The sequence below is a fragment of the Phyllostomus discolor genome, chromosome 11, assembly GCF_004126475.2.
Source record: "Phyllostomus discolor isolate MPI-MPIP mPhyDis1 chromosome 11, mPhyDis1.pri.v3, whole genome shotgun sequence".
Classification (NCBI taxonomy): Eukaryota; Metazoa; Chordata; class Mammalia; order Chiroptera; family Phyllostomidae; genus Phyllostomus; species Phyllostomus discolor.
The window spans coordinates 67314980-67342295 of NC_040913.2; the positions used below are offsets into that span (position 1 = coordinate 67314980).

The window sequence follows — 27316 nt, forward strand, 5'->3', positions numbered from 1 at the left end:
AGACTTGTCAATATTGTTGATCTCAAAGAACCAACTTTCAGTTGCACTGATTCCCTTTGTTGTTTTTCTATTCTCTATTTCTTTTATATCTGCTCTGACCTTTATTATTTCCTTTCTCTTGCTGGCTTTGGGTTTAGTTTGCTGTTATTTTTCTAGTTCTTAAGGTATTGGGTTGTTAATTTGAGACTCTTTTTAAATGAGCGCTGTGCTTGCCATATCCCATGAGTTCGGCTGAGTTGTTTTTTTTTTTCATTTTTATTCCTCTCAAACTCTTTTTAAATATCTATTGTGACTTCTTCTTTGACACATTGGTGTGTGTTTAACTTCCACATATTTGTGGATTCTCCATTTTCCCATCTGTTATTGATTTCTAGCTTTGTCCACTGTGGCTGAGAGGAGGAAAAGAAGCAACAAAGATGAAGATACAAAGGGTAGGGGTGTAGATGGAGGAGATGGAGTGCAGGGGTGTATATGGAGGAGATAAAATGCAGGGTGTAGACGGAGGAGATGAAATGCAAGGGTGAAGATGGGGAGATGGAGTGCAGGCTGAAGATGGAGGAGACAGAGTGCAGGGGTGAAGATGGGGAGATGGAGTGCAGGGGTGTAGATGTAGGAGACGGAGTGCAGGTGTGAAGATGGTGTGAGATGAGCTCTGAGACACTCCTGAGTTGCTTGGTTGGGGTAGCTCCACATCAGATGGAGTAAACAGGGGGTAGGCAGAAAGCAGGAGAGAGAAATGGTAATGAGCTAATATTTGTAAAGTTGCAGAACGGTGACCACATACCATTTGTTAAATAAATACAGTTGTTATCCTGGAAACGGTGAAGAAAGTGTTTGCACAGGAGCCTGATCAGCCCTGTGAAATGCTGCTGATAGATTATGTCAGCTGAGGCCTGAGGCTGGGCCGCAGATTGACACGGTGCAGGTAATTGCTAACCTTGACAAAGTAGCGGCATAAGGCGAGTGTGCAGACAGCAATACCAACCCTCTGGAGGAGTTTAATGGAAGAAGAAAGGTAGAGGAAGAGGAGCTGCAGGGGAAGTGGACATTAGGAAAATGGCTTTGTGGTTTAAGAAAGGAAGGATCCTGGCATGTCTGTGGGGAAGGAAGGTCTAGCAGAGGGTGAGGCCAGGAGGCTGTGGGAGAGCGGGTGGCACGGGGGTGGGGGGTGCAGTGCTTGGGGAGGCTGAGAGGTGAGGAGCTGCTGGTCCGGGCAGGTGTGCAGCCCTTTGTCCCTGCTAATGGGGCACAGAGTGTGGGGGCCCGAACAGGACTAGAGGGTGTGGTTGCATCTTGTACAAATTCTCTTCTGATGGCCTTTGCACCCCCCCCCCCCCCCCCAGGGAACTGAGCACGTAGAATCATCTACTGTTGGGAGGAAGGATGTGCAGGGCTGGTGGGAGGAGCAGGTAGGGGTGGGTGTGGTCCTTAATTGAGGGAGAACAGGTTTCCATGCTCACCTACTCAGGTCTGGAGAAGTTGGAGAGCTGTATTTAATTCAGTTTGGGTTTTGGCAGGTGAATATAAGAACTTGAGAGAGGGGCAAGGGGTTGTGGATATTCACAGGGATAATGACTGACCAGGGTCTGTAGACTGGGACTGTACTCACAGCTGAAAGACGGTAACCAGGTGGCAGGACCAGGGTGATGGGCTGGAGCAGGAGGAGGGCCAGTGCCTGCGTGGCAGCGCTGAGTGGGCAGTAACATGACGCAGGCGCTGCAGCCAGCGCTGAGGGGCTGCATGCTGAGGAAGATGGTGACATGGGCCAGGGACTGAGAGCCAGGGCAGTGGGAGGGTCGTTCTGGACCTCAGAGTCAGCAAGAATCATGGCTGCAGTCACACTGGTGATGGTGACCGTGAGCCAGGACAGAGGGAATGATCTGGAGCTTGGTGAATGGCAGCCTCCAGGAGACCAAGTCAGGGACGTGGACTGAAAAGTCTGGGGTGTCGGGGAGAAGAGACAGGGTCTGGGCAGCGATGCACCCAAGCAAAGCCAGGCCTGCCCCAAGGCCAGGGGACCCGGAGTGGAGCCGAAAGGCACCAGTCACAGCCAGGGGAGATGTTACAGAGGGACTGAGGGTTTATGGGGTTTCACCAGTGACCACACCGGAGGGCACAGCAGGAGGTTTTAGGAGGTTCATTCAGAAAAGAGAAGAAGGGGATCATGGGATGAGGGACACACAGAGTCCTGACCACCCAAAGTGGCAGCTTTCCTGGCGACTGGCTCTCTTCTTACCCTGTTTTCTTTCCGTCTTCTCTTATCACCACAACCTTCTCTATCTATTTGATGTTTGTTCTTTTAATCTGCCTTCCCTGTTGAAATGCAAATCTGTGAGCCCAGCAGAGATTGGAAGGTGACCTCCTACTGAGTAACCTGGTTGCCCTTCTCCCAAGAGAGGAGACCCCCACACACAGTACAATAAAATGTATTTTCAACCTCAATAGAGAGCCTTTGGAGCTGCTAGAGGAATAGCTTCTATTTGTAAAAGCTATAGGTGCTGGCAGCCCTCACATATTACGGAAAGTGATTTGGTTTGCATCTTTGGAGCACCAATCGGGTTTCTGCTGTGTGCATTCTTCTGGCTTTGTATAGTCAAGCTCACCCCTAGCTTGAAGGAGAGTTAGTAATACCTGGTAAGGAGAGGAGTGGCTGTGGCACGAAACCCAGCTCCGGTCTTTCCTAAGAGGCAGCCCTCCTGTCGGCTGATTCTGGCAAGTTTTCTGTTTCCAGCCCAGAGAGTTGGAGGGGAGAATTTCCAACACCGTTCCCAACACTGTCACCTGGCCCATGGGGTTTACACAGCCAAGAAGTTCTTGAGCAATATCACGCATGTGGTCATGCCAGCACTGAATTTATTGTGCGTGTGATCTTGTTAGCACTGAATCATCACAAGTATAATCGGGAATTCACCCTGGGAGCGGTCTTGCTCACGTGAAATTTTACTTTTGCAGGGGTCATGGGGGGAGGGGTAACTGGGCAGAACCAGCTGCCAGTCGATGGGGACGTTGAAATGGTGGGGCCAGTTTGTGCAAGACCAAATCAGACGTGTTTATAAATCTAGACAGTGGAGGGGAGTCCTGCCATGTTAAAGGACATTTTGGAGATTTTGTGTTTTCTATGAAATTCTGGATGAAATCGGGTGCAGGTATTATATGAGGGTCTCTTGGCCGTCCCGGCTCTGACCAGGCACAGCTGGGCCAGAGCTGGCTGCCTGGGCAGGGTGTGGAGTGTGGCGTTCTCCAAGGAGTCGTTGAGTTGGCTGGCCCATCATGACATAAGCTCACCGGGCAGCGGCTCCCGGCACGACTCTGGTGGCCCACTGGTGCGGGAGAACTAACCAGGCGTCCGTGGGTCTGTGCAGTGCCACTTCTGAAGTTTGCACCCCGTGCTAAAGGAATTGGGAAACCCCAGAGTGATTTTGTTCTTCATCTTTGAGTCTCTCCTCATTTGCCCTCTTTGGCTGCTAATTCTGTCCAACAAGAATCAGGGGGTGACCTTGTGGAACAGAGTGCCGTGTCCCTCCTATGTAGCTACGCTGGGTTGAGGGGCCTTACAATTAATCACAGAAGCATCCTTTGGTCCCAGCCAATGCTAAAATGAGCTGGCGTGGCCTTGGGAATCAAGGCCAGTATGAGAGAAAAGCATGAACGGTGGGGCTTACTATTTCATCTTTGATGGGTGTGAGCAGAGTGAGGACAAAGAACATCCAACAGGGAACGGCAGGAAGGTCCAAGCAGAGGCTGGGAGGACACAGCGGCCACATTGGATACAGGCTCCCCCCACCCCCTGCTTCTGAATCTTTTGTATATGTTGTAATGTATTTTTTTTATAATAGCAATACAAATGTAGGAAAGTGAGGTTAGGTATGATTCCTCAAGTGATTTTTACAAAACTCTTTTCATCTTAATCATTTTATTTATATGCAATAATTTCATAGGGGAAGAAGCCATGTGGACTTTCCTTTCCTCACTGAGGTGAAGGAAGCATTTTTGCCTTTGGCCGTATTTCCCTAGCAGGTGAACTTCAAACGTTAGTGCTAGGAAGAACAGCTCCTGGCTGGGGTGAAGCTTCTAGAGGAAATTTGGCTTATTTCTCCAGGGACAGCTCAAGGCCTTGCCTCATCCTCGGGGTATGGCCGGCCGGTCGTCCCTTTTCGTGCACATCGGGAGCTCTTGGTTTACACCTTTTTCAGTGGTTGTCACCCTGGGGCGTCGGTTCTTCATGGTGGGAACCCCACCCCACTCTGCTTCTCTCCAACACCCGGAACAGCTACCGAATCAAAACTGAGTCAACTGACCCAGAACAGTGGTGCGGGATCGCTGGTGTTAACGTGGCCACCACACTGCAGAAAATCCAATAGGAAACCCTTTTTTGTTGTACAGATCAAGGCTTATACAGGCACAGGTCCCCTCAGGGAGTCCCCAAGTTCTCTTTTAGTGAATTCATCATAAAATGTCATCTTCTGTCAGGAAAGGCCAAGGACATCTGTCGGTTTTGTCACCTCTGTACCCAGAGCACCTAGACTGGCTCAGGTACCCAGAGGCATTTATTCACTTCCTTGATAAGTCATAACCAGCACCTCTTCTTCCAGGTGTGGAAACTGAGGGTCAAAAAGGCAACCAGTTCAGAGATCCCCCGAAAGGACTTAGGCAGCAGCTCTGATTTGCAATGTTGGGCAGCGGTTTTCATTCAGAAGCCACACGTGGGGGCTGGAGTAGGGGTGCGAGGGGTGGGGCTGCCTCCCAGGCAAGCCTGGCAGCCAGCCCGTGAGCCAGCCCGTGAGCCAGCCCGCTGTGTCTGACCGTGGAACGGCAGCGTGGACAGTGCCTCGAGGCTCTCCATCTTTCCCCTGGAGCTGCCTCAGCAAGTTTCACACCAAAACCAAACACAGAGTTCTGGGATGTCAAACCAGGCAACGTTTCTTACCTACTCCCCATGTTTTGTTGAACAAATAAATAGTGAATATTAACAAGGATGGGGAGGGAGAGGCCATATGGAGCACCGTGACCAGTGAGCCTGACCGCATCGTTAATGAGTAACCCAACCACAGGGGAAGAACCAACCTAAGTCATGTGGAAAACAGGTTTGACGGAGGCCGAGGACAAAAAGAATGCAAATACTAGACTCTAATTAGTGGCTTGCTTTTCTTGTTTTTTTTTTAAAGATTTTATTTATTTATTTTTAGAGAGAGAAGGGGGGAAGAGAGAGAGAGAGAAACACATCAATGTGCGGTTGCTGGAGGTTATGGCCTGCAACCCAGGCATGTACCCTGGCTGGGAATCGAACCTGCGACACTTTGGTTCGCAGCCAGCACTCAATCCGCTGAGCTACGCCAGCCAGGGCTTGGCTTGCTTTTCTTACAGTCTGAGTTAGTACGTACATTGTGATCACGAGAGCGGGGTTCTCACTGCTGGAGAGAGGAGTTCTGATGAGGAAGGTCACTGACGTGGTTTTTGAAAGTGTTGGAATTAAGGGAAGGACATACAGGGATTCTTTACACTATTTTTGCTATTTGTTTTGGTAAACTTGAAATTATTTCACAAGAAAAAATTTCCAGAAATGGCCAACAACTTTAAGATAAGATCGATCTTCATCCTCACTAATAACAGAGAAATGCAAATGGAAATAACAATGAGCCTCTTTTTCCCCCCATCATATTGGTGAAACAAAAGATTAATAATATGAAGTGTGGTTTGGGATGGAAGGGCATGGTGCTGGGCAGTCGGAGGGAGGGAGTCAGGCTGCCAAAGCCCCTTTACGGGACAGCATAGCTCTTGTTTGGATTCTGAGGCGCAGAGACCCTGAACGTGTCCTATCCAAAAGTACAGGTTCTTGAATGTTCCAGGAATCTATCCTACTCATACATAAGCCCAGACTATATAGAGAGCAAATTCAAGGTCTCTGTAGCAGAGTGTGGAATAGCAAGAAATCGTGAACCATTTCAATGCCCATTGTAGACACTGGTTAAATAATCCCTGATTATTCGTGAGGATCGTGCAGAGAGGCGGGAGGCTGGAAATTCTCTCCCAGCCACAAAGCAGCCTATTTATTGTGTGAAATAAGATCATCAAGAATGCATCTTACATGGGGCAAAATTGGGCCCAGGGTCTGTTTGGGGCTCCAAATCATTGAACACAGAAGGTGGGGTGAAGAGGTGAGGACTCTGTGAAAGGTCCAGCTAATGTCAGCGTGGGACTTGAACTGGTGTGTATTTGAAAAAGGCTTCTGTTTAACCTTGGACACCCACACCCTCCTTTTGCTTTCTGCTTCCAGCTGGTCGCTGCCATCGTGTTCATCAGCTTCGGTGTGGTGGCCGCCTTCTGCTGTGCCATCGTGGACGGTGTGTTTGCTGCTCGGCACATAGTGAGTTCCGTCTTTTGCATTTCGTGCTCAGTCGCTCTCCTGAGTTTAGGAGACCAACATACAAAAATAGTTTCCCAGAGCACCATCACTGTTTCTGTTTTCATCTGTGTTTGTCAATTGATGTCTTTCCTTTTCTCACTTTTCTTCACTTCTTGCACACACACACACACACACACACGCAGATCGTCATCATCATCATCATCATCGCATCAGATAAAATCAAATTCTTCAGTTTCCCAAGTAACTTTCCTCAGGTCTTTCTTTGAATTTAACAAGATGAAACACATCCTGAAACTCACTGACTCATGATGTCCCAAATTTTATAATTCAAATCTGTTTCTCTTAAAAGATTATGACAGAATTTTCTAGCTTGATACTATAGCTTGTGAAACCCTTAGGGTCCCTCTAATGGTGGAGATGCCTGAGGTGGAAGATTCTATGAACAGTCACAGGCACATGCCACCCAATGGTGTTTCGGCCTATGGCCGATTTACGTATATGATGATGGTCTCATGAGGGAACTGAAAAACTCCTATCACCTGGTGACTCTGTAGCCATTGCAGGGCCACAGTGCAACGAATTACTCACATGTTTGTGCTGATGCTGGTGTAATCAAGTCCCCTGTGCTGCCAGTTGTACGAGTGAGACAAATGCAGCAGAACCTTCCAGGGCGGCCCTGATGCTGTGAGGTCGGCCGGGCCCCTGCAGGGATCCTGGAGAGGTCCCAGGCCGGGGGTGAGAGGGCCACCTGGGAGAGGTGGAGGCCTAACATGTCCAGCCAAGGCCAGAACTCTCGCCATGATTGTCCCTCTGGGTTATTCATTGTTCATTGAACACATATTTACATTTATAGCACTTTTTAGGGAAGTACATATCCTTTGTCCCAGACTATTTCTTGGTTTTCATTTTTGGAAAGATAATTGAACTGCGAGTCTCCAGCCAATATTTGTTGTCATACTTCTGGCACTCGGCTTGGTTAGAGTAAAAAGCATATTCTTTTAAAAAAATTATTTTATTTATTTATTTTTAGACAGAGGGTAAGGGAGGGAGAAAAAGGGAGAGAAACATCAATGTGTGGTTGCCTTTTGTGCACCCCACACTGGGATCCTGACCCACAACTCAGGCAGGTGCCCTGATTAGGAATCGAACCAGTGACCCTTTGGTTTGCAGGCTGGAGCTCAACCCACTGAGCCACACCAACCAGGACCAGAAAGTATATCCTTTAATCCAAATATGATTTCCCACCTTGTGCCTAACTTACTGAAGAGGGCATGTTGCTTTGGTATTGGGCTGTCATACCTGCATTATCTCAAATGTCACTCAATCAGCAAATATTGATCGAGGACCTCATCCAAGCTGGGGATGCAAAGTTGGATGTGCGCTGGCCCTTTCCTCAAAGAGCAAGCACCCTGGCTGTCATGTCATGCCAGCTAGAGGTTGGTAACCCCAAGGTCTTCCAAGGAGGAAATCCCATGTCTGCCCTCAGAACGCCGTTGTGGGCGTAGTGCCTCGGAGACAGGCCTGTGCGGGTGCACAGTCGGCGGGCAGACCTGGAGATCTGCAGACAGGGGCGCACGAGTGATGCTGCCCGACCCCGAGTCAACTGGCTTCTCTGCTCGGGAGGTTTCCGCTCGTCACAGGGACCCTGAGAGGCTGCATGAGGCAGCCACGTGAAGCCCCAGTGGGGCCATGTGGGACCGATTAGTAATGACAGCGCCAGTGACAACTCTGATCCTGAGTTTGTGGGCGCCACACCGACCCACCCCTTTCTCTCAGTGGAAGTGGAGAAATGCGGGCTGACAGAATGTCTTATGAGCATTTTCAAAATGAGATTGTCATTAATGTGTTTATTCTCCCAACCAAACTGAAGGCTTGGGTCTGCCAGGCGGTTTCAGAAACCCTGGTTTTAAAGGAAAAACCGACCTTGCCTTCCCGAGAGAGACGCATCTTCCTGATGGTGGTGCAGGGGGGCAGCTCACAGTGGCCCCATCCGCCGGAGGTGGGGTCCCAGCCCTGCCACTGTGTGCGTTAGCTACTCCCAGGCCTCACCTCCCGCCTCAACTCACATCTGAGAGGAATTTCCTTCAAAACCAACAGTTCCCCAGGTGGAGGGCTCTCCTCCTTCCAGCCCTGCAGGAGTGAAAGGGGGGCACGCTGCCACCTCGGCCCGACCTCATTTCACGGATGGACAGGATTCTCCAAAGCGATTCATCATTGCAGACGAGTATAAATACCGCTAGATGTAATTCTAGGCTCCCTTGTTCCAAACGGGCCGGGTACCTCATGAAGAGGAACGTGAACCCTGGGAATCAGAAGGTTGTCGCTGGCAGAAGATCTGTCAGGAGTTATTAGCCCGCTTACCTATTCCCACCCAGTCAGGCACTGGGGTCACAGTTCATTGCAGGAGGAATGGGAAATACAGGAGCTTGTGATGCTCGGCTGGGCCCTCTGTCCCAGCTCAGGGTGGACTCGTCTCTAGCAGAGCCACTGTGTGGTCACCCAGAGTGTTTTAGTGGCTCCTCTGGGGCCTCTTCGGTGACCAAGGGCACAGCACCACCGTTGGGGGTGCAGTGTCCTCTTGCCTCCTGGGGGGTTCCTCGTTCCTTTATTCATCTCACAGCCACCTACTGAGGTCCTGTCTCTGTGCCAGGCGTGCAATGGAGCAGTGGCAGCTGGCTCCTCTGGAGAGGGCCAGGGAGTTAGCACATGAGGGCTGTGGCCACGTAGCCTCTGTCATGGCCACTCAGGCCTGCTGTCCAAGCACAGCAGCAGCCACAGACAACATGTGGACAAATGACGGTGGCTGTGTGCAATAAAACTTTATTTACAAAATCAGGTGGTTGGCCAACCCCTTCAGGGAACACATGGGGTTTTCACTGAGCTTTAACGACTTACAGTCTGATGATTAATGTGTGGTCTTAGAATTAATTTCTGTGTGATGGCTAAGAAATAAAACTGTATTCAGTGGTCTTCCTGAGCACCCGATGTCCGCTTTCCTAAGTCACCACGACGCCGACTCTGGGCTTTCTCCAGGCCCAGTTCTCCCCCGAAAACACAATTTTCAATTTCATCATAAATTTGAAAACGAAGTTTGTGTGATTCAGCTGGGACTAAAATAGGTTACAGTTTTATTTAACTCAAACGAATAAGGATTATTTCATCTTGATTGAATAGTAGTGATTAGACATAGCCACTGGTGCTTCTGTGTTAGGAAAAGAATTCCCTAAAAAGTCCAAGTTTTAAACCAAGTTCTCATCACTGATTTACCGTGACACTCAGCCAGGAGCTGATTATGTTCTGGAGCTGTTCTGAACTAAATATCTGTGTTCCCTCCCCCCACAAAAGCTGCGTGTGGAAGCCCTGAGCCCTGTGTGATGGAGTTGGAGTTCAGGCTTTTGGGGGGCATTAGCATTAGGTGAAGTCAGGAGGGTGGGCCCACGATGAGATCGGTGCCCGTATAAAAAGAGACCACAGCTTTTTCTTCACCATGTGAGGACACAGAAGCAAGAAGGCAGCCACTTACATGCCGGGAGAAGGTCCTCACCAGGACTTATGCACACCGGCACCTGGACTTCCAGCCTCTGGAACTGTGAAGGATGAACGTCTATAGTTTAAACCATCCCATCTGTGGTATTTGTCATGGCGGCCTGAGTGGACCGAGACAGAGCTGATGGTAAAATGTGCCCTCTCGCACTTGCGCGGTCAGCCTGTGAGCTGGGCTGGGCTTACAGACCAGGGAGGCATGAGGGTGACTTCCGAGTGGCTCGTGAATCTGGACTCTTTCAGCAAGGCACCGGTGTTCGGTCTGGAAGGACGTTTCCACATGATCATAGGCACGGAGAAGAGCGATTGTTCACAGGGTCAGTCCTTCTGAGCCGGAAGCTTGTCGCCTGCACACTGACGCAGTCGCGTGGGTTGTGCTGGCGCTGCCCTGCCTAGGTGGGGAGCAGACACTGGGCCAGAGCTGCTGGTGAAAGAGCCTTGTTGGGATGACGCCCAGGAGGTGAAGGAAGGGTAGAATCGGGCAGGGGTTGGCCAGCAGAGGGTCTTCAAGGGCCGGAACGGACCCTGATCCACAGACTCACCCTGTCCTCCAGCCCCACTCAGCCTCCCGTCCGTCTCACTTCCCACCATCTTCAGTGTTCCCCAGGCACTCCCCGTGCTCTGGTGTCTGTGCCCCTGCAGGGAGGTAGACTCAGTGAGGGCAGAGACTCAGCTCCAGCCCCCTGACCCCTGTCTGCTGTGTCGTCCAGAACGGGCCTGGCACGTAGCAGTAAAACCAGTCTGTCATAGCTGCTGCATGGAGGGACACCTGCGTGACTGTCCTTATCTGTTGCCTACGGTAGTTTTTCACACTCCTTTCTTAGGTCAGAAGTAGGACTAACATAACAAGTAATAAAACTAAATATGGTTGTTGGGATTCTAACTCATTTTATAACTTAAAGATTGTATAGTTTTATGGCACTTTATAGCTTCTGTGCAGCCCTAGCTGTTCTCTACCATAGAAATTATAAGCACTTTGTAATTGTCAGTTTTTTGGTCTGTCTCCTTCACTAATGCCCTACGGGCAAGGACTCTACCCTCACAATTTGACTCTGTGTCTGCTCCATGAAGGTCAAGGAGGGACTCATGGATGAGTAGTTGCATAGGACCATAGATGCACACTTGGGTGGCTGGTAGGTGGATGGATGCACGGGGGCGGGGGGGGTGGAGTATGAATGGGTTGGGATGGTTGGATGGGTTGGTACAGGAATGGGTAGATGGAGGGACAAAAGGATGGGCAGATGGATAGATGGAGGATGAATAGATGGAAGAGGGAAGGAAGGAGGGAGGGAGGGGAGAGATAGATGGATGGATGGAGGGATGGATGCATAGATAATTGAATGATTGATTAATTAGATAGAGGGTTGGGTGGATGGATGGGCGATTGGCTGGATGAGTGAATTAGTCTGAAATGTATCTTGCTCCCTTCCCAGTGGAAATATATATTTTGGTTTCAGGGAAAGAGACGGGAGCCACAGGGTGTTGAAAGTTGTAGGAGCGCACCTCAAAAAGTTATGTACCCACCTCCCTTCAGCTGCTCTGTGTTGGCCCGTGAGGGAAGGAGCATCAGTCCAGCCTGCAGCACCGGGCGCCTGCTCCCCCGGGCACTCCGCTCATCTGCCTCTTGGATGCAGGAGCCAGGCTGCTCTGGAATGAGCTGTGGTATTTCCTGCTTCGGGCTGTCCATCTGGCAGGCTGTGGTTGGCTTTGGCGTCTCTCCTTTAGAGAGGTCTGAAATTGGCAGACAGGTTTGACATCGCCTCTGGCCACTCCTGATTGAGAGGTGAAACCGTACCATTCCATGTGTGTTTGTGTCTAGGAAACAAGACCCCTCACCACGGGAAGATGCCAGTTTTACTCCAGTGGGGTGGGATACTTGCACGATGTCTACCAGACGGAGGTAAGCGAGGGCATGGGTGGATGTTTCTGGCTTCACTCTGCTCATCCGTGGTCCCACACTGTTGTCTGCATCCCTGGTCACAACCTGAGTGTTTGGATTCTTACAGTCCTTCCTGCCATGTCTCCCTGCTGTGCCGTGGTGAGGCATTTGTGGCTCATACTTTCTTTTGAGTTAGCTTTGACACCTCGATGTGTTGTATTTATTTTAGAATCACAGCTGCTGACTTGTCTTCTTTGACACATGACAGTCCTGGAATTCACTTGTCCAGTTTGTTGTGGTTTATCTGATGAGCATTTTTTTTATTGATTTGATCACCGCAATAAAAAGCTAATATACTGCACTGACATTGGCCAAGGAACTCCCTGACTGCCCCCAGGCCAAGGACGTCAGCAGGGTGATTTCATTTCTATTTCTAGCTGCGTGAAGCGCCAAGAGTAACAAAGTGCACCGCGGCATGCCCTCCTCCCTCAGACCATCGGAGGTGGGCGTGGGGCTCCTTTCGTCTGGCTATTCCGCTCCAGCTCTGTGTAGACGTGCAGGTTTAATTGCACACAGCCCCTCAGGCTGAGTACAAATGTCAGACAAGGGGAGGACAGAGTGGCCAGGAGCAGACAAGAGAACATGGGAGAGAAACGCCATGGTTTGTGTTCTGCCTGGTGGTTGGGATGCCCCGTGAGCCATGGGAGGAGAAGGGGCATCCTGCTCGCTGTGGCACAAGGCACTGAGTAGTGGGTTTGAGGCCAGGGCTCTGCTGCGTGCCTGGGGCTCCCTGTTGCTTCTCTCAAGGCAGGAGACATGTTTCTTCTCCCAAGGCCGGTCCTGGTACCTGCATCCTTTCTCCTGGCCAGACGGAGCCTTGGGGACCTGTCCTGCTCAGAAGGTCACGCTCCCCGGGCCCTCCACATGTACCCCCACCACTCCAAAGACCCTCGTGCTGCCCTTTCCTTCTTTCCTACTCACCCTGGTGTGTTCAGTCCAGGTCAAGGTCAACTTTTACTCTGCTTCCAGGATCACAGACAAGCAAGGTCCCCATCTGACCTGGGTTTTCACCTTCTGACGACAAGCCCACCTGCGGGGCTGCCCCACCTCATCCCTGCAGCTGGGTTCCTCAAACCCACTGCCCATAGGAATCAGCCCGGGAGCCTGAGCAGATCCTGATACTGGGTCCCATTCTAGGGCGAGGGCTTTAGGGGACCTAAGTATTTAAAATCTCCTCAGAGATAACAGGGAAGAAGCTGCCCACACAATTAAAACCAGGGGCCAGCAACCTTCTCCGTAGGGAGTCAGTAATACTTTAGCATTTACAAGCCAGGCATTCTCTGTCCCAGCCACTCACCTCTGTCTCCCCAGTGCCAGAGCAGCCAGGGGTGACGCATACACAGATGAGTGTGGCTGTGCAGAGTGTCACCTGCAGAACAGACAGTGGACCGGGCTTCGCTCCAGGCCCCTAGTGGCTGACCCTGCTCTAAGCTGGTGTCCTGTGCTGTCACTCTCCCTAGGAGGGCGACACCTCCCAGCAGGAGACACCCTAGGTTAGGGTCAGGCCTGTGGAGCCCCAGCTCCCCATCCTGAGGCTCTGACCCTCCCTCGAGCTGGTTGCTGGGCTCAGAGCCACGCCTTGCCCCTGCTCCGCGTACCTGCCCATGACTGCTGTCGTGCCAGTCCTGCAGTTTCACCTGTCATGCCTCCCGGCCACAGTGTCTCACTCTGGGTCTGAAGCACACTGGGGCTACCTTCCTGGCTCCCCAGCCAGCCTCTGGTCTCCACCCCGCCTGGACTATTTCCCATACCATGTCCAGTGCTCCAGAGGGCCCCGTTGCCGGTTTGGGTGATTTCCAGAAATGAGACACAGAACTTTGAAAGAAAGGTCATGTGCCCGACAGGTTGCGAGAGCCTCCCAACCGTCTGGGTCCCCAGGGAGGCTCGGAGGATCTCTGGGGGAGGATGGGCCCGGGCCTGCTCTCAGAGCCACCCTCAGCCCCTGCGGAGAGGCCTTGGAGAGCCTGCTGGATCCTCCGCCCGCCACTCAGTGTGCGCTCCTCCCTCGCACGCTCCTTCTCCCAGACGTCACTGCCTTTTTCCTGAAGTTGGGTTGGTCTCTGCCCTGCTTACCTCCTAGATGTGGGTAGCACAGCCTCCACATCGAAGAGCACGGGGGGAAGGAGGAAGGCATATATTTTGGCCCTAATCTTGCTTTTTTTTTTTTAAACATCAAATGTCCTCCAAACATTTTTAGCCTGGGGGACGGCCTCTGCCTGGGTTGGAGGCTCCGCAGGGACTGGCTCGGTTAAGTCAGGCCACCGACAGTTGTTCTCTGTGTTGTCGGCAAGGGTCCTGGCCAGAGGGGTCCCACCTGGGGAAGGTTCCCCCACACTGGTGTCCCTGCTTGCAGAAACCCCTGCCCAGAGGGGTCCTTATCTGCAGGAGCCTTCGCCTGCAGGCACAGTGCTCTGGATCCTCTCCTTCTCCTTGACCGTCAGCTGTTGCCCATTTGGACACCCTGGCAGGACTGAGCCTGGTCCTCTAACTCCTCCCACAGGGCAGGGTCATGCTGCTCCCCAACCCCGCAGCACCCCACAGAACAGGGGGAGGGTGAGGAAGGTCAGGAAAGGTGGGCTCAGGAGGGAGAAAGGCCTCACGGACCAGGCTCAGCCCTGCCCACCATGGAGTAGAATAAGCAGGGACATGGGCGACGGGTCCCTGAGGCCTGACAAGCTCTCTCTGCTTGCAGGTCACCTGTCACTCCCTGAACGGCAAGTGCCAGCTGAAGGTGAGGAGCAACACCTGCTACTGCTGTGACCTCTACAACTGCCACAGGTGAGTCCAACAGGAAGTGGGGCCAGTGACAGCACCCCCACGCCACTGGCGGCCCCTCGTCCCATCCCTGCCTCCTCTCCCTCCTCTGCTCTCCCCTGTCCTGGGACACTGCACCTGCCTGCACCCTCTCCTCAGTGTTCAGGCACTCAGGTGAGAGAGGGGTGGACGCCAGAACCGGGCTCGGTGCTGCGGTGAGGTAGGACGCGGGGAGGCGCTCTGTAAGCCCCGGGGTTAGGTCCCTGTCGGTGAGCCTGTGCCTCTGCCTGTGAGCTTCCCCAGCAGCTGTCAGTTTTTCCTCCCCCCTGAGCTGGGACAGCTGGCTGAGTGAGGCTGGAGCTGGGTGTTTCCCTTGATCGTACTCCGGCCAGTTAGGTTCTGGTTAGCCTGCTTCTGAGGACAGGCCTCATTAAAAACAAATACTCTGGAGTCCTTGCCCTCCCTCTGCTGGAAGTCTGAGGGCATTTTTTCTCTGATGTTGACTGTGGGAACCTGCATGAGCTCCAGCGGGTGAATGTCACAATCCTTTGGGGGACCCAGTCACGGGGCAGGTTTTAACTTTTAACGCTCAGACTTTCTCGCAGAGGGTCACCCACTACAAGTCTGTTCTCTCCCCACTCCTGGGTGCCCCAGCGTTGCCACTGCTGAGTCTGTGCTCCTGGAAGCCGGGCTCCTTGTACCCACCCGTCTGTCCCTCCAGTCTAGGGAGCAGCAGTTTGTCCTGCATCCTCCCCTCTTGTGATCCACTAACAGTCATTGATTTTTCAGTCTGAATCGGCTTTTTACTTGTTGTTAGGACCGAGTGCATGGCCCAAGCCAGACCCGAAACCCTCCCCCATTGTCTTTTACGTTTGTGTTAATAGCCTGAATGCCCACCTTAAAGCCGGTGGGAAGTTTAATGTTTGCTCCTGGGGGACCTCTCCCCTGAACTGTTGAAAATTCCAGGGGGTTAAGCTGCACCCTGTTCCCCCAAAAGAGGCTTCCTAGCCAGCCTGCTGGCCCACAGCCGTAAGGCTGTGGTCCAGAGCCCTCCCCGGACAGCCATCGCAGGCCCCTGCTGTGAGGGTCCGGGGACAAGCCCCTCCACCAGCGTGGCCGGGTCAGGGGGCTGCAGCTGCCAGCCTCTGCCCCCTGCCTGCTGAAGGCCGACCTAGTCAGGGACCAGGGACCCTGTACAGGGCCAGTGTTTGGGGCATGTGCCCAGTGCTGGTGCTGCCCTCTCTGCTCAGAGCCCCAGGTTCCTTCCCCAGGTAGATGCCCAGATTCCTTGGGGACAGCCTTGCTGCCTCAGCCTCAGGGTGCAGCCAGGTGACGCCTCTCCCCGTGTGACCAACAGGGCCTTTGAGAACAAAGACCCACGGCTTGTCTTGTCAGGCTTCCTGGCCCTAGCACTGCTTCCTCCCAGCCCTGCTCAGTCACGTGGTGAGGTCCTTCCTGATCACGGGCGTGGGTGACACGGTGTCTTCTCCCTGTGTGCAGCACCGAGTACTCTCCCACCTACTACGAGTTCGTGGGCGTGCGCGGCTGTCAGGACGTGCTCCACCTCTACCGGCTGCTCTGGGCCTCCACCGTGCTCAACGTCCTGGGCCTGTTCCTGGGCATCGTCACAGCAGCCGTCCTGGGGGCCTTCAAGGACATGGTGAGTAGTGCTGCCCAGGGCTGGGCGGCGACAGCACTCCAGACGGACCAAGGGCTTCAGGCCCATGTCCTGGGAGGCGTGCAAGGTGGCCTGGTCGGTCTCCCTCACAAATGGGGAAACTGAGGCTCATGAAAACCACCTGCTATACATTTTAGTGACAGCAAGATTTCACGCCATTTCTGGGAGAAGAGTCTATTCCAGCACTTTCCTCCGTTCTCTGAGGTTTGTGCTACAGGATCCCACTTAGGAAACAGAAGTTCAGCTCCAGAGAGGGAGAACCTGAACTTGACACTGATGTGTCTGTCTCCACCCCCTTTCATCCCACCTGCACATGGAATCACTGGAGCCTCTGATTGAGTAGCTCTGTGGGGCGGGGGTGCTGGGGCCCGCATTCTCCCAAACTCGTAGTAATTCTGATGCAAGACCTCTGCAGAACGGGTGCTTTCGAGTTTGGGCCTCATGTGTCAGCGCTCCCGGGAGGGCAGTGACTGCAGGGACCTCAGGGCAAAGGCGGCTCTAGCTGAGCCCCTCCCTCAGGGCAGCACCCTCATCACCGTTCTCTCTTCACAGCAAAATAGCTCACACCTGGGGCTGGGCCAGCACAGTCTCCCTCCTCCAGTCTTCTCCCAGGGGAAACTTTTGTTTCAAGCTAGAAATTCGCCCTTGGCGCACAGGTGGTAGCACCGCGGGAACTCCCCCTTCATCTGTAGAGGTGTCACGGGCAGAGGGACAGCCCTCCAGGGTCACCAGTTGCAAATACCACAGGGTGCACAGAACAGCTCAGGAACGAGGAGCCACCCACCCATCACTTGATTTTAACTCTAAGGCCAGTCAGTGCAAGCACGCATGCAGACAAGTCCCTATACGCCAAACCCAAACCTGCTTCCGCAGCTAAAGCTCTTCCTGAGTGATCTCTTGCTACGTGGCTATTCTAAGACTTTGGTCATTGACTATTTTTAGTAGCGTAGCCTGGAGCCCTCCCGAGATCTGCAACTTCCCTGAAGGATCTGTTTCCCGAGATAAAACCTGAGATAACATGGGAAATCCTGCTGTCCCCCAGAACCAAGCCTTTCTCCTGGCTGCCACCCTGGAGGGTGCGGACGGCCTCTCCAAGCTCTGACTGGGTCCAGGTGTCTTTAAACTCACCAAAGACAACTGTCCTCCAAGGAGGAAAGCAGCCGGTTGCCATGCCTTCAGGAAAGTCTCCAGCGGGTATTGCAGCTCTCCCAGGGCACCCGGGTCCCGCAGAGGGTCCCACAGGCGCCTTCTGTGAAAACCCTCCGTGTAGGGGTTTTTCGACTGCAGCTAGCTCAGAGGTTTCTCTCCTGGTAGGTTTTCTAGAAGAGCAAGGTTAGATTAGGAATTGGGTACCCAGCGTGTCTGGTTAGAGTTCCCCATCCCTGCAAGCCTGGGTGAGGCTTGCTGGGACAGCGGTCAACCCGGTGGCTTTCCCAGGAGGGACCCTGTGTTCATTAGGGTCTATAATGCAATTGCTGGGGTGTTCTGTCGGGAATATAGCGACGCCAGGAGGGCCGCTGGTCTCAGTAGACCACAGTGTTGTGTCTGAACTCCGCTCTGCACAATTTTCTTTCTCAAACCCAAAGCAAAAAGGGTGATTCCTTAACATGTTACACCTACTGAGTAGATACTCTTAGAAGTTTAATGGATTTTGTAATTTTAAAATCTTCTAAGGGACAAAGGGCCTTCGTTCACCAGCCCACAGCTGTGTGTGCCCTTTCGGCCTATGAGGGCTTCAGATGCAGGTCACCAAGTGCTTGTCACAAGCGGGGGGCCAGAGTCATCTCCTCTGTCCAGCGTGAGGAGTCACGGGGTCTGCAGAGGGTCCCCTGAGGCTGGTGCCTTGGAGACATGGCAGCACCTACGTACACAGTCATTTAAATCCAGTCTGGGGAGGAGGAGTCTGCCCTGGGTCTCAGGTGCATTGAGAAATGCAGGCAGATGGTCCTGTTGACCCCGCTGAGGCCTCCTCCAGGTCACCCGCACAGTGGGACTCAGGGGTCAGAAAGGCGGGTGAGTGGTCAGGGCAAGACCAGGCAGATGCAGGGAGCCAGGGCCAAAGTGGGGCTGGGCCTCCCAGTGCCCCCCGCAGACAGAGTGGCTGTCATTCTGTCACTTCTCTGCCCGTGCCAAAATGTTTAGCTCTCTCATGGGAGACCCCCCTGCACCACCCCACCCCACCCTTTCCTAAACCCCAAATGGCACAAATGCTGAGCAAGTCCAGGTGGGTTCCTCTTTGGCCCATGAGGTCATTTGTGAACCCTGACCTTCAACCTCCATCACCCCTGCTCAGCCCAAGTCCCCAGGCCTCCGGCATCCCTCTGGCCAGGATGCCCCCCACCCCCCAGCCCTCCGTGAGGCCCAGCTCCTGCTGTGCCAGGACAGCTCTTAGCTCAGCCTAGTGCATACAGTTGGCACTCAGCAGTGTCTGTTCACGAATATGGCATCAAAGTGGCTAGGCATGCAGGCTTTGCCCTGAGTTTTCCATTCTTTGTCCCTCCCTGTTTTCGAGTTGCCCTGTTCACTCCTCAGAGTTACCCAACCCTCACCTCGGTGAAATACGATGGTGTGCGGTACCTTTGTTGTGCTGAGCTCCCGCTGGAGGGGCCCGGGTGCTGGGCCTAGCAGGGAAAAGAATCAGTGTTATTGTGTAATTCATTCTCCTTCCAGGGGGGCGCCTGCATTCCTGGGGGCTGGCGGTGGGAGGTTTGGGCACAGGGCGTGCAGAAGGCGGCCCTGGGTCGGGAGGGCAGGAGGCGAGAGGTGAGTTAGCAGAGTGACTGCCCCTGCCCTGACCCCAAGGTCCCCCCTCGGCTCCCAGTGGGGAGCTGGGAACAGGCAGCTCTGGGTGAGCTCTCGTCTCCCACGGCTGTCTCCTCTTGGCCCACATCCTTCCTGTCTGGTTAGTAGTGCCCTGAAGTTCTGGGCCCTGGTTCCAAGATCCATCCTCCCCTTCTCCCCCCACCCCCACTCCTCAGGACCTTCAGGGGGTGGTGATGAGTTTTCAGATAACGTACTTCTGCTGTTCTGGCCCCTCTCCGACACAGCAGTGCCTGCCCCACGGGTGTCAGAGGGGATCCGGGTTCTGTCCTCTTAGGGAGGGACACACATCTGGTCTGTGAACCCTCGGAACACCCCATGCGAGTGACTGGCTTTCTTCTGGGGAGGGGTCTTTCCTATGGCCGTCTTCTCTGGGGTGCAAGTGGACAGCTAAGAATCAGGGCCCTTGTCCTGCTCTCCTTCTGAGAACTAGAGTTTCCCAGCGAGTTAACAAAGCATGAGTGCTGAGGAATTTGGGACGCCTTGGGAATATTTGCATCTCTGCTGAAATCCCTGGGCTGTGGTCACCTGGGGCGGCACCTGTGGGAAGCAATCCCAGCGTGATGTGCCTGCAAGTGTCCGGGAAGTCAGCCTGCCCCCTGGAGTGCAGCTGTGCTGAGGGGTGCCTGCGACACTGCCTGCACCTGGAGAGGAGGGGTCAGTGGCTTTCCTGCTTTTCCAAAGGAGCACCAAAGAGAGCCCGGGCCTAACCTGGAATTTTGGTGGGTTCCTGGGACAAATAAATAAAAAATAAAAAGCAACAATAAGCCCTGCTCTTTTGGTGTTTAGCTCCGATTCGAGAGCTGTTCATCTGAGAACTCATGGCATCTCCCTCTGGCTGATTTGATAGGCCCTCAGCTTCTTGTTGACTTGAGGACGGGGCTCCCTGGAGGGCCACCTGAGGCTTAAGGTGCCCAGGCTCAGAGAGGGCTGGCTGACGCATCTCCACTCTCTGTGGCAGGTCCCTCTGTCCCAGCTGGCCTACAGACCGTCTGCTCCTCCGCAGATCCTCTACAACCCTGCCCAGCAGATCCTGGCCTACTCGGGCTTCTGCCCGACACCGGCGACCCTCCCCACCTGCTCGTCCTACCCTCTGCCTCTCCAGGTAGGCCCGGCATCACCTGCCTGAAGCCGCTGTGCTCATACCATGGGCAGCAGCCACGCAGGACAGTGCTGGTCAGACGGGACTTGGAGGGGGCTTGGGTTGGGGGAAGACCTAGGGCTTCGCCTGTCCCAGTGTAGCTAATGCAGTGATGGAGCGTGCATGGGCTGGAAAGGGGGACGACCTGAAGGGTGACATGGCGGGAAATCCACACACAGCGCCCTCACACAGACATTCCACAGCCCCATTTGGCAGTTTGGGCACCCTTTGCTGCATGTGGCCCTCGTGATCCACGCATTGGTGTCTTTCGGGACTCAGACCTTTTCTAATCCACAACCTGGTCCCACAAAGGTTCACTGCAGTTTCCCGGCCAGAGCGACTGGGGACATAACAAACACCATGTGCCTGGGGCCCGGCAACATAGCAAAGTCACTCAGGTGGGGCCACGAGAATTTGCTAATATCCACCACACTGTTCCCACAAAAGTAGTGATTTCATAGATTCACCCTGAAATAACGCTGTTGGCCTTGGCATTGTGGGAAGAGGAACGCCTGGTGGGGGGGGAAACCTTATTTGTAGAGCGGCGTTTGCTTTATCCTTCCATTTGTGGTTTCGGCTTTTCCTTCTTTATATTCCTTTATACTCTAGGAAGTATCTGGTTGAAACAGACCCTGATAATCTGTCACCTTATGGACTCCAGAGCAGGGGCCCTGACCCTGGCCCTATTGACCTCGGGGCCAGATAGCTCTGAGGGGTGGGGCTGCCCTGGGCACTGGGGGGTGTTGAGCAGTGTCCGCAGCCCTTACTACCGCCCCTGTTGAGACAACCAAAAACGTATCCAGATGTCGCCCAGGGTCCTCAAGGGGCGAAGATGAGAACCACAACTCAGTTCAGCTTCCGTTTTCGGGTGGGGCAACCAGATGGACTTAGCACACATCCTCTTGCCCATATTATTATTAGAAGACCCACCACCACCAAGCTCCAGGAAGCTCACAATATTCAGACGCTGGAGGCATTGTGTTTCTGTGCTCGGACGGGAGGGGCGCTCTGGGTAAACCGGCTGGGGGCTCAGGCCCTGATCATTCGTTGTGAAGCCACATGTACATCTCCACCTGTGGACAGAGGGGGCCAGCCCCCGGTGAATGGTCCTGGTAGGCAGGCTGCAGCAGGGGCTCTCTGTCAGTGTGAAGCCTGACTGTGGGGCGCTGCGTGAGCACCCTGCTCTCGCAGGTACGACATGCACCCTCGGGCGACACGCTCCTGGTAGGAGTGCAGGATGCGGGCGGATGGTCTTCCATGGCCGAAGCACACTGCCGGTGACCGGATCTACTTCGTTCCAGCGTCATATTCTGTCCTCCGGGGGCCTCTGGTTCTTCACGAGCAACAGATGCCCTCTTGTTCCCCCTCCCGGGGGAGGCCTGGGCTCCCCTCCCAATGGCCTAACCAGCTATTATTGCCAGCACATGCAGGGGTATAATTGCATCTACATCGATAATCAAATTTTGAGAGGACAAATCGATGAGGTTCCTGTGTTTCCTTAGGAGAAAAACAACAGAAACGATGTTTTTGTTCCCGCTGACCAACCGAGGAGGGAAGGGAATACTTAAGTGTCCTGTTGGAGTCAGCAGCAAACCAGCAGAGTCACACGGTCGCAGGAAGTGAGACAGCTGTCAGGGGACTGTTTTGAGCAGTTGGCTGAAACAAAGATTTTTGAGGAGAGCCCACCTCCTTCTCCCTTAGCAGTTGCCGGGTCAGGAAAGTCAGGGGAGGGACTGGCGTCACTGAGTTTCAGTGAGCAAGGACACAAGCAGAGATTTAGCTCACACCCTGTAATTAAGGGAATTCTTGCCCACTCCCCTGGTGGGGGCTCCTGTGTAGGCAGAGCCTGTCCCTTGGACGGCCCTGTCTGTCAGGGTAGTTTATAGTTTCTGGTGTTTTACTCTCTGGTTCGTGGTGGTTTAGTCTGTGGTTTGTGGTGGTTTACTCCGTGGCTCCTGGCAGTTTACTCTGTGATTTGGGGCGGTTTTCTTCATGGTTCCTTCTGCTTTCCTCCCTGGTTCTTGGTGGGTGATTCTGTGGTCTGGGGTGGTTTATGCTGTGGTTCGCTCAGGTGCTCACTTCTAATGAAGAACTGAGTGGACACTTGCATAGTAGAATCTGGAAGCTTCCAGCAGACCTGAGAGAATGTTCTTTACAGGTTTGCTTTGTCCCTGGGGTCAAAGGGAGCGTGAATTGGAGAGAAAGAAAGATAGAAAGAAAGCAGGGCGGGGCCCTTGGTCTGTCAGATCCGGAAAGCCCAGGCTGTTGACCTTGAAGAAGGTGACATTCTTGGCTTCAGGTACAGCTTGTAAGGGAAGCCTTGTTTGAGAATCCCCAGGTGCTGGGGCTGCTGGGCCCCCTCAGTGGGCGGGGCTCCAGGAAGCAGTGAGGCAGACAGGCTGGTCTCCTGGGGACATGGGGCCGGGCGGGCACGGAGCGGAGGCTGACCCGCACTGCCAGAGGATGGGAGCCCTCACACCCTTGCCCTGCGTGTCCCACAGAAGGGATTGTTTGCTTTGTTTATTTAAATATTGATTTTAAGTAGGTGTTTGCAGCTCTTAGAACTAAAAAAAAAAAAGAGGTTTGTCAGCAGATGGAGAAAGCCTGGAAAAACATTTTCCTTCTCAGAATCACTTTTACTTGAGTCTGTGTCGGGGTTCTGGAGAGAAACAGAACCAGCAGGGTGGGTGCAGCACGTATAGAGAGGCAGATGCAGACCCGGGTCAGGCTCGTACGGGAAGGGAGAGACGGGATAGAGCAAAGGTGTCCAAGACCGCAGGACAGGAGACCCGGGGAAGCATGGACCTTGCAGTTTTGAGTCCAAGGTCAGTCTGCTGGGAAAAGCCCCTCTTCCCCAGAAACCTCAGTCTGGTTCTCTGAAGGCCTTCAACACTGCTTGGACGAGGCTCACTGACACCATGGAGAGTGATCTGCTTTACTGGAAGTCTACCGATTTCAATGTTATTCCCATCTACAAAACACCTCCACAGCAGCATCCAGGCTGGTGTCAGACCAAACATCTGGGCACTGAGGCTGGCCAAGATGACACAGAAAATTAACTGTCACACTGGGAGAAAAATGCTGAGCTCTTGGTTTTTCCTTAAAGCACGAAGTGCTGGGTGAACCTGCAGTCCCCAAATGAGCTGGGCAGCCTTCTTCTCAGACGTGTCTGCACTTCCGAGTGTCCTGGTGTCAGTCCGGTCATGCCCTGGGAAGTCAAGACTCACACAGAGCAGGCAGGAGGCCTGGGAACGCTGGGGATTCCACAGCTGGGTGTTTCCCAGGCGGCTTCAGGAGCAGGGCTTGTGCAGAGGAGGCCCCAGCTGGGCAGCCTCGGGCCCTCCCTCTGGCCTCCCTGAGAGCGCACCCTGGTCACGGAGTGTCCCCACAAGAAGGGCCTCGGTTAGGCAGGTGACCCTGGGTCGGGGGGAGCCTGAGCCCAGGTGGGCTCTTTGAGGGGTACTCTGTGTGGACTGCATGTGTGGCCGGCCCTCTCCACTGACTGAGGAAGCCTTTTCTGTTCAATTGCAGCCGTCCAGCAGCTTCCCAGCCTCGCCCTCCACTGACCTCTCTCTGTCCGAGGACACGCAGCCTCCGTCCCAGTCCAGCTCCAGCTTCGGGCTCCCGCCCAACGCCCCGCCTCTCTATGCTCCGGCCCCTTTCCTCCCTGGGGAGAAGCCTCCCCCCTACACACCATGACACAGATGGGGTAGATTGAAAAGTAACTTCTTTTCTGATTTGTTAAAAACCAAAGCAGCCTCTGCAAAGCCCGCTTCTGTGGCCAGCCTCCTAGAGACATCAGGAGAAGGTTTCTGAAGTCTGTGCCCTCCGGCCCCTCTGGGGCACATCCAGGCAAGGAGAGGCCAGGACTAGTGGTGAGGATGCAGCCCCAGGCAACCCAGGCCCAGGGTGACCTCTCCTTGGTCGCCTTGCCCACCGCGTAAACCCAACACCAAGCAGCTAAAATTTCTAGCTGTTGCCACGTACATAAAACCAAGTTTTATTTCCCTGAAAATTTTTATTTCCTCCTATTAGTTAGTTGTAGTTATTATTATTATTTTGTAAAGGGGATATGACCTGGGATATCCATTGTTTTTAAAGGAAATGTGTTGAATGTTTACATATCTCTGTGGGCCCCCGAGAAGGGGCAGGGTCTCCGCTGCAGTGCTGTGTTCTCCTGGCATTTACTTGCTTGAACGGAAAGGCGCTCTGGCTCAAATACAGAGTGTTGTTTCTAAGGCCCACACGTTGACCATGGTCTGTGTGTGTGTTGTCTTTTACGGATCTGCCATCACACCTGGGGAGGGTGTTGTGACCTGAGTCTGCGTGTTTCCCATTTGAGGCTTCTAGGCTTCCATTGTCATCTGTGGAGCGTGCCGGAGGCCACCGGTCTGCTCTACAGGCCACCCTGCACATTTACTCCACTCAAGGAGGCAGCTTCTGAGGCCCTTCAGCCAGAGCCTGGGGTGCAGCTCTGCCTACTACAGACCGAGGGCCCAGTGTGTGCCCGCCTGCTGCCAGACACCCGGAGGCAGCAGGCGGGCACAACCTTGGGAATGATCGGAAATCCTGGTGGGATGACAGGCCAGAGTCCCTAAATGACAGTCCTGGACCACTGGGCAAAAGAAATAAGGGAGGGAGAGAGGGGAGAGGAGGAAGGTGAGGAGGGGAAGGGAGCATTTTAAGAAGACATGGTCTCCTGCTCCCCCCCTGCTGGCTGAGAACGCCATTCTCTCTAACACAGAATATTCTCAGCCCGTATAGAAATGTCTCGCATTTAATTTTCTGAGCATGCAGAAAGTTTCCTCTTAAGAAGGTAAACACACGTGTTCAAATAAAGAAGTGACACACCTAGAACACAGCAAACACAGGGTGAGCCAGGACCCGGAGTCTGGCTACCTGACCTTGGATAGGCCATTGATTATAGACCAGGAAGCGAAAGGTCTGGCTCCTGGGCCCGTGAGCCGTCCTTAGTTAACCGTTCTGTTACATTCTGACTCACGCACCCTAGCGTTTTCCAGGAGACCCTGAACTGACAGTGGCTCCGCATAGCCCTGGCCTCTGCAGGACCGGGGTGGGGTCCCCTACTTCCTGTCAGACAGCGGGTGCCCACCCTTTGGGTCTGTCTCTAAACAGGAAAGATGGCACTTTGTTGTGAAGAGGAAATTTTTTTCGTTAGTTGAGACTGTGGAGAGTAGGGGGTGTGGCCTCAGAGTCAGCCCCATGCAGCATCGGAGCTCGGGAGCAGGCATCTGACCCGGAGTCCGATGCGCCCGGCTGAATGCCAGTGAGGATAATAAGGTGGCAGAGCCACCCGCCTCCCCTGTGGCTGACGTGTCAGGGGTCACACAGCAACTACCTCAAAGAGCAACACTCTTCTGCCTGGAGCTGAAGGATCAAACTGTTCAACTGAGCCAGGAGGTCTTTGCAACCCAAGATGCTGAACCCGTTTTGGGGGTTTCCTATTCCACAAGCACTAGTGGGGGAGAAAGGATTCTCCCCTGCAGGACAGAATCCTTTCCTGAGCTGCAGGAACCCTGAGCATGTAAAGAGCACCTGCTGGGCCTGCAGTGGGGGGAGGGCCACTCCCTGTGGGCGGGGCTCGGGCGTCATCAGGGTCCATGCCGACCTGGGTGCTAACAGCAGAGAAGCTGAGTTGCAGAGCTGGCATAGAGCCTGTGCCAACTGGGCCTGGGCCACCAACCCCGGAGGACAGCTGGGTGCCAGAGAACACAGGGACAGCCTTCATCCTCCACACATGACCCAGGGTCAGAGACGGGTGGCGGCGTCAGTGTTTCCCCAGACTGTTCGCACCCGCGTCACCCAAACCCACTTCTGTCTGTCCTGCAAAATCTTTTAATCTAGCCTAGAGCCAAGACTGATAAAAAAATATTAAGCTCCAAGGCCAACAATTTTGCTGTTACCCACAAAAATGTCTTTATCCCATGCCCCAGCCACAAAGAATGTGAACAATTCAACTTCCAGTCTGGGGGTGGCTCCCAGGCCACCTCCCCCACCCCCTGCACGCTGCTTGTGGCCCTACCTGTTTCCCAGTCCCCAGGCCACCTCCCCCACCCCCTGCATGCCCTCACACTTGGTCCCCCAGTCCCCAGGGATAGCTTCTCCACCCCTGGCACATGGCACTGGCCATACCCAGCCTGCAGTGTGATCCAGGTGCCATTTCCCAGTGTAGGAGGGGAACATCTCTGCCAAAGCCTTTGCCTCACTGTCATGGAGCCTAACCTGGCTCTGCCTGAGTCTTGATGCTCCATCGGATGTGGACCCTGAGCTCTGATGGGCACCACCCAGGGGTGGGTCTTCTGCTGAGTCTACCCTGCCTCGTTCCTGTTTGCAAATGGCAGTGGGTGCTCAGGGTGCCTGGGCTGGAGTCTGGTGGGGTGGGGGGTGACAGGAAGGCTGCTGATGGGTGCAGTGTTCCCTCTACAGTGACTTTTGCAGAGCGGAAGGTTTAACTTTAATGAAGTCCAGCTCATTGGTTCTTTCTTTCGTGGCTCATGCCTGTGATGTATCTAAAAAGCCATTGCCAGATCCAAGGCCATCTGGATTTTCTTCTATTTTATCTTCTAGCAGTTTGATGGGTTGTTTGTTTGTTTGTTTGTTTACATTTAGGTCTGTGATCCATTTTGAGTTAATTTTGTCGAGAGTGTGAGATCTGTGTCTAGATTCCTTTTCTGGCTTGTGGATGGACGTCCAGTTGCTCTAGCTCCGTTTGTTGAAAAGACTGTTTTTGCTCCATTGTATCACCTTTGGGCCTTTGTCAAAGGTCAGTTGACTACATTTATGCGTGTCTATTTCTGGGCTTTCTATTCTGTCCCACGGGTCTATTTGTGTCTTCTTTTGGCAGCGCCAGGCCACACTGACTGCCAAAGCTTTGGAGTAAGTCTTGATGGCAGGTAGCATCCATCCCCCAACTTTGTGCTTCCTGAAGTTGTTGCTTTTACCATGCCCAATCTTAAAATCTTTTCCTTTACCATTAGAGCATTCTGTGTTTTATTTAAGAAATATTTCTCTACCCTAGATCAAGAAAATATTCTTCTATCATAGGGGTCTGTATAG

At 53.5% G+C, this 27316-nt stretch overlaps 1 protein-coding gene across 1 annotated transcript in view; it reads left to right on the plus strand.

Annotated features, from left to right (window-relative positions):
• TMEM255B (transmembrane protein 255B) overlaps nt 1–24481 on the plus strand; it is a 43406-nt gene extending 18925 nt beyond the window's left edge. The window contains exons 4-9 of the mRNA XM_028526813.2: nt 6275–6364; nt 11727–11807; nt 14539–14624; nt 16101–16260; nt 20060–20203; nt 23771–24481. Coding sequence (XP_028382614.1) covers nt 6275–6364; nt 11727–11807; nt 14539–14624; nt 16101–16260; nt 20060–20203; nt 23771–23938 — 729 coding nt within the window. The 3' untranslated portion in view covers nt 23939–24481. The remainder of the gene's footprint in view (nt 1–6274; nt 6365–11726; nt 11808–14538; nt 14625–16100; nt 16261–20059; nt 20204–23770) is intronic.
• The last annotated feature ends 2835 nt before the right edge of the window (nt 24482–27316 follow it).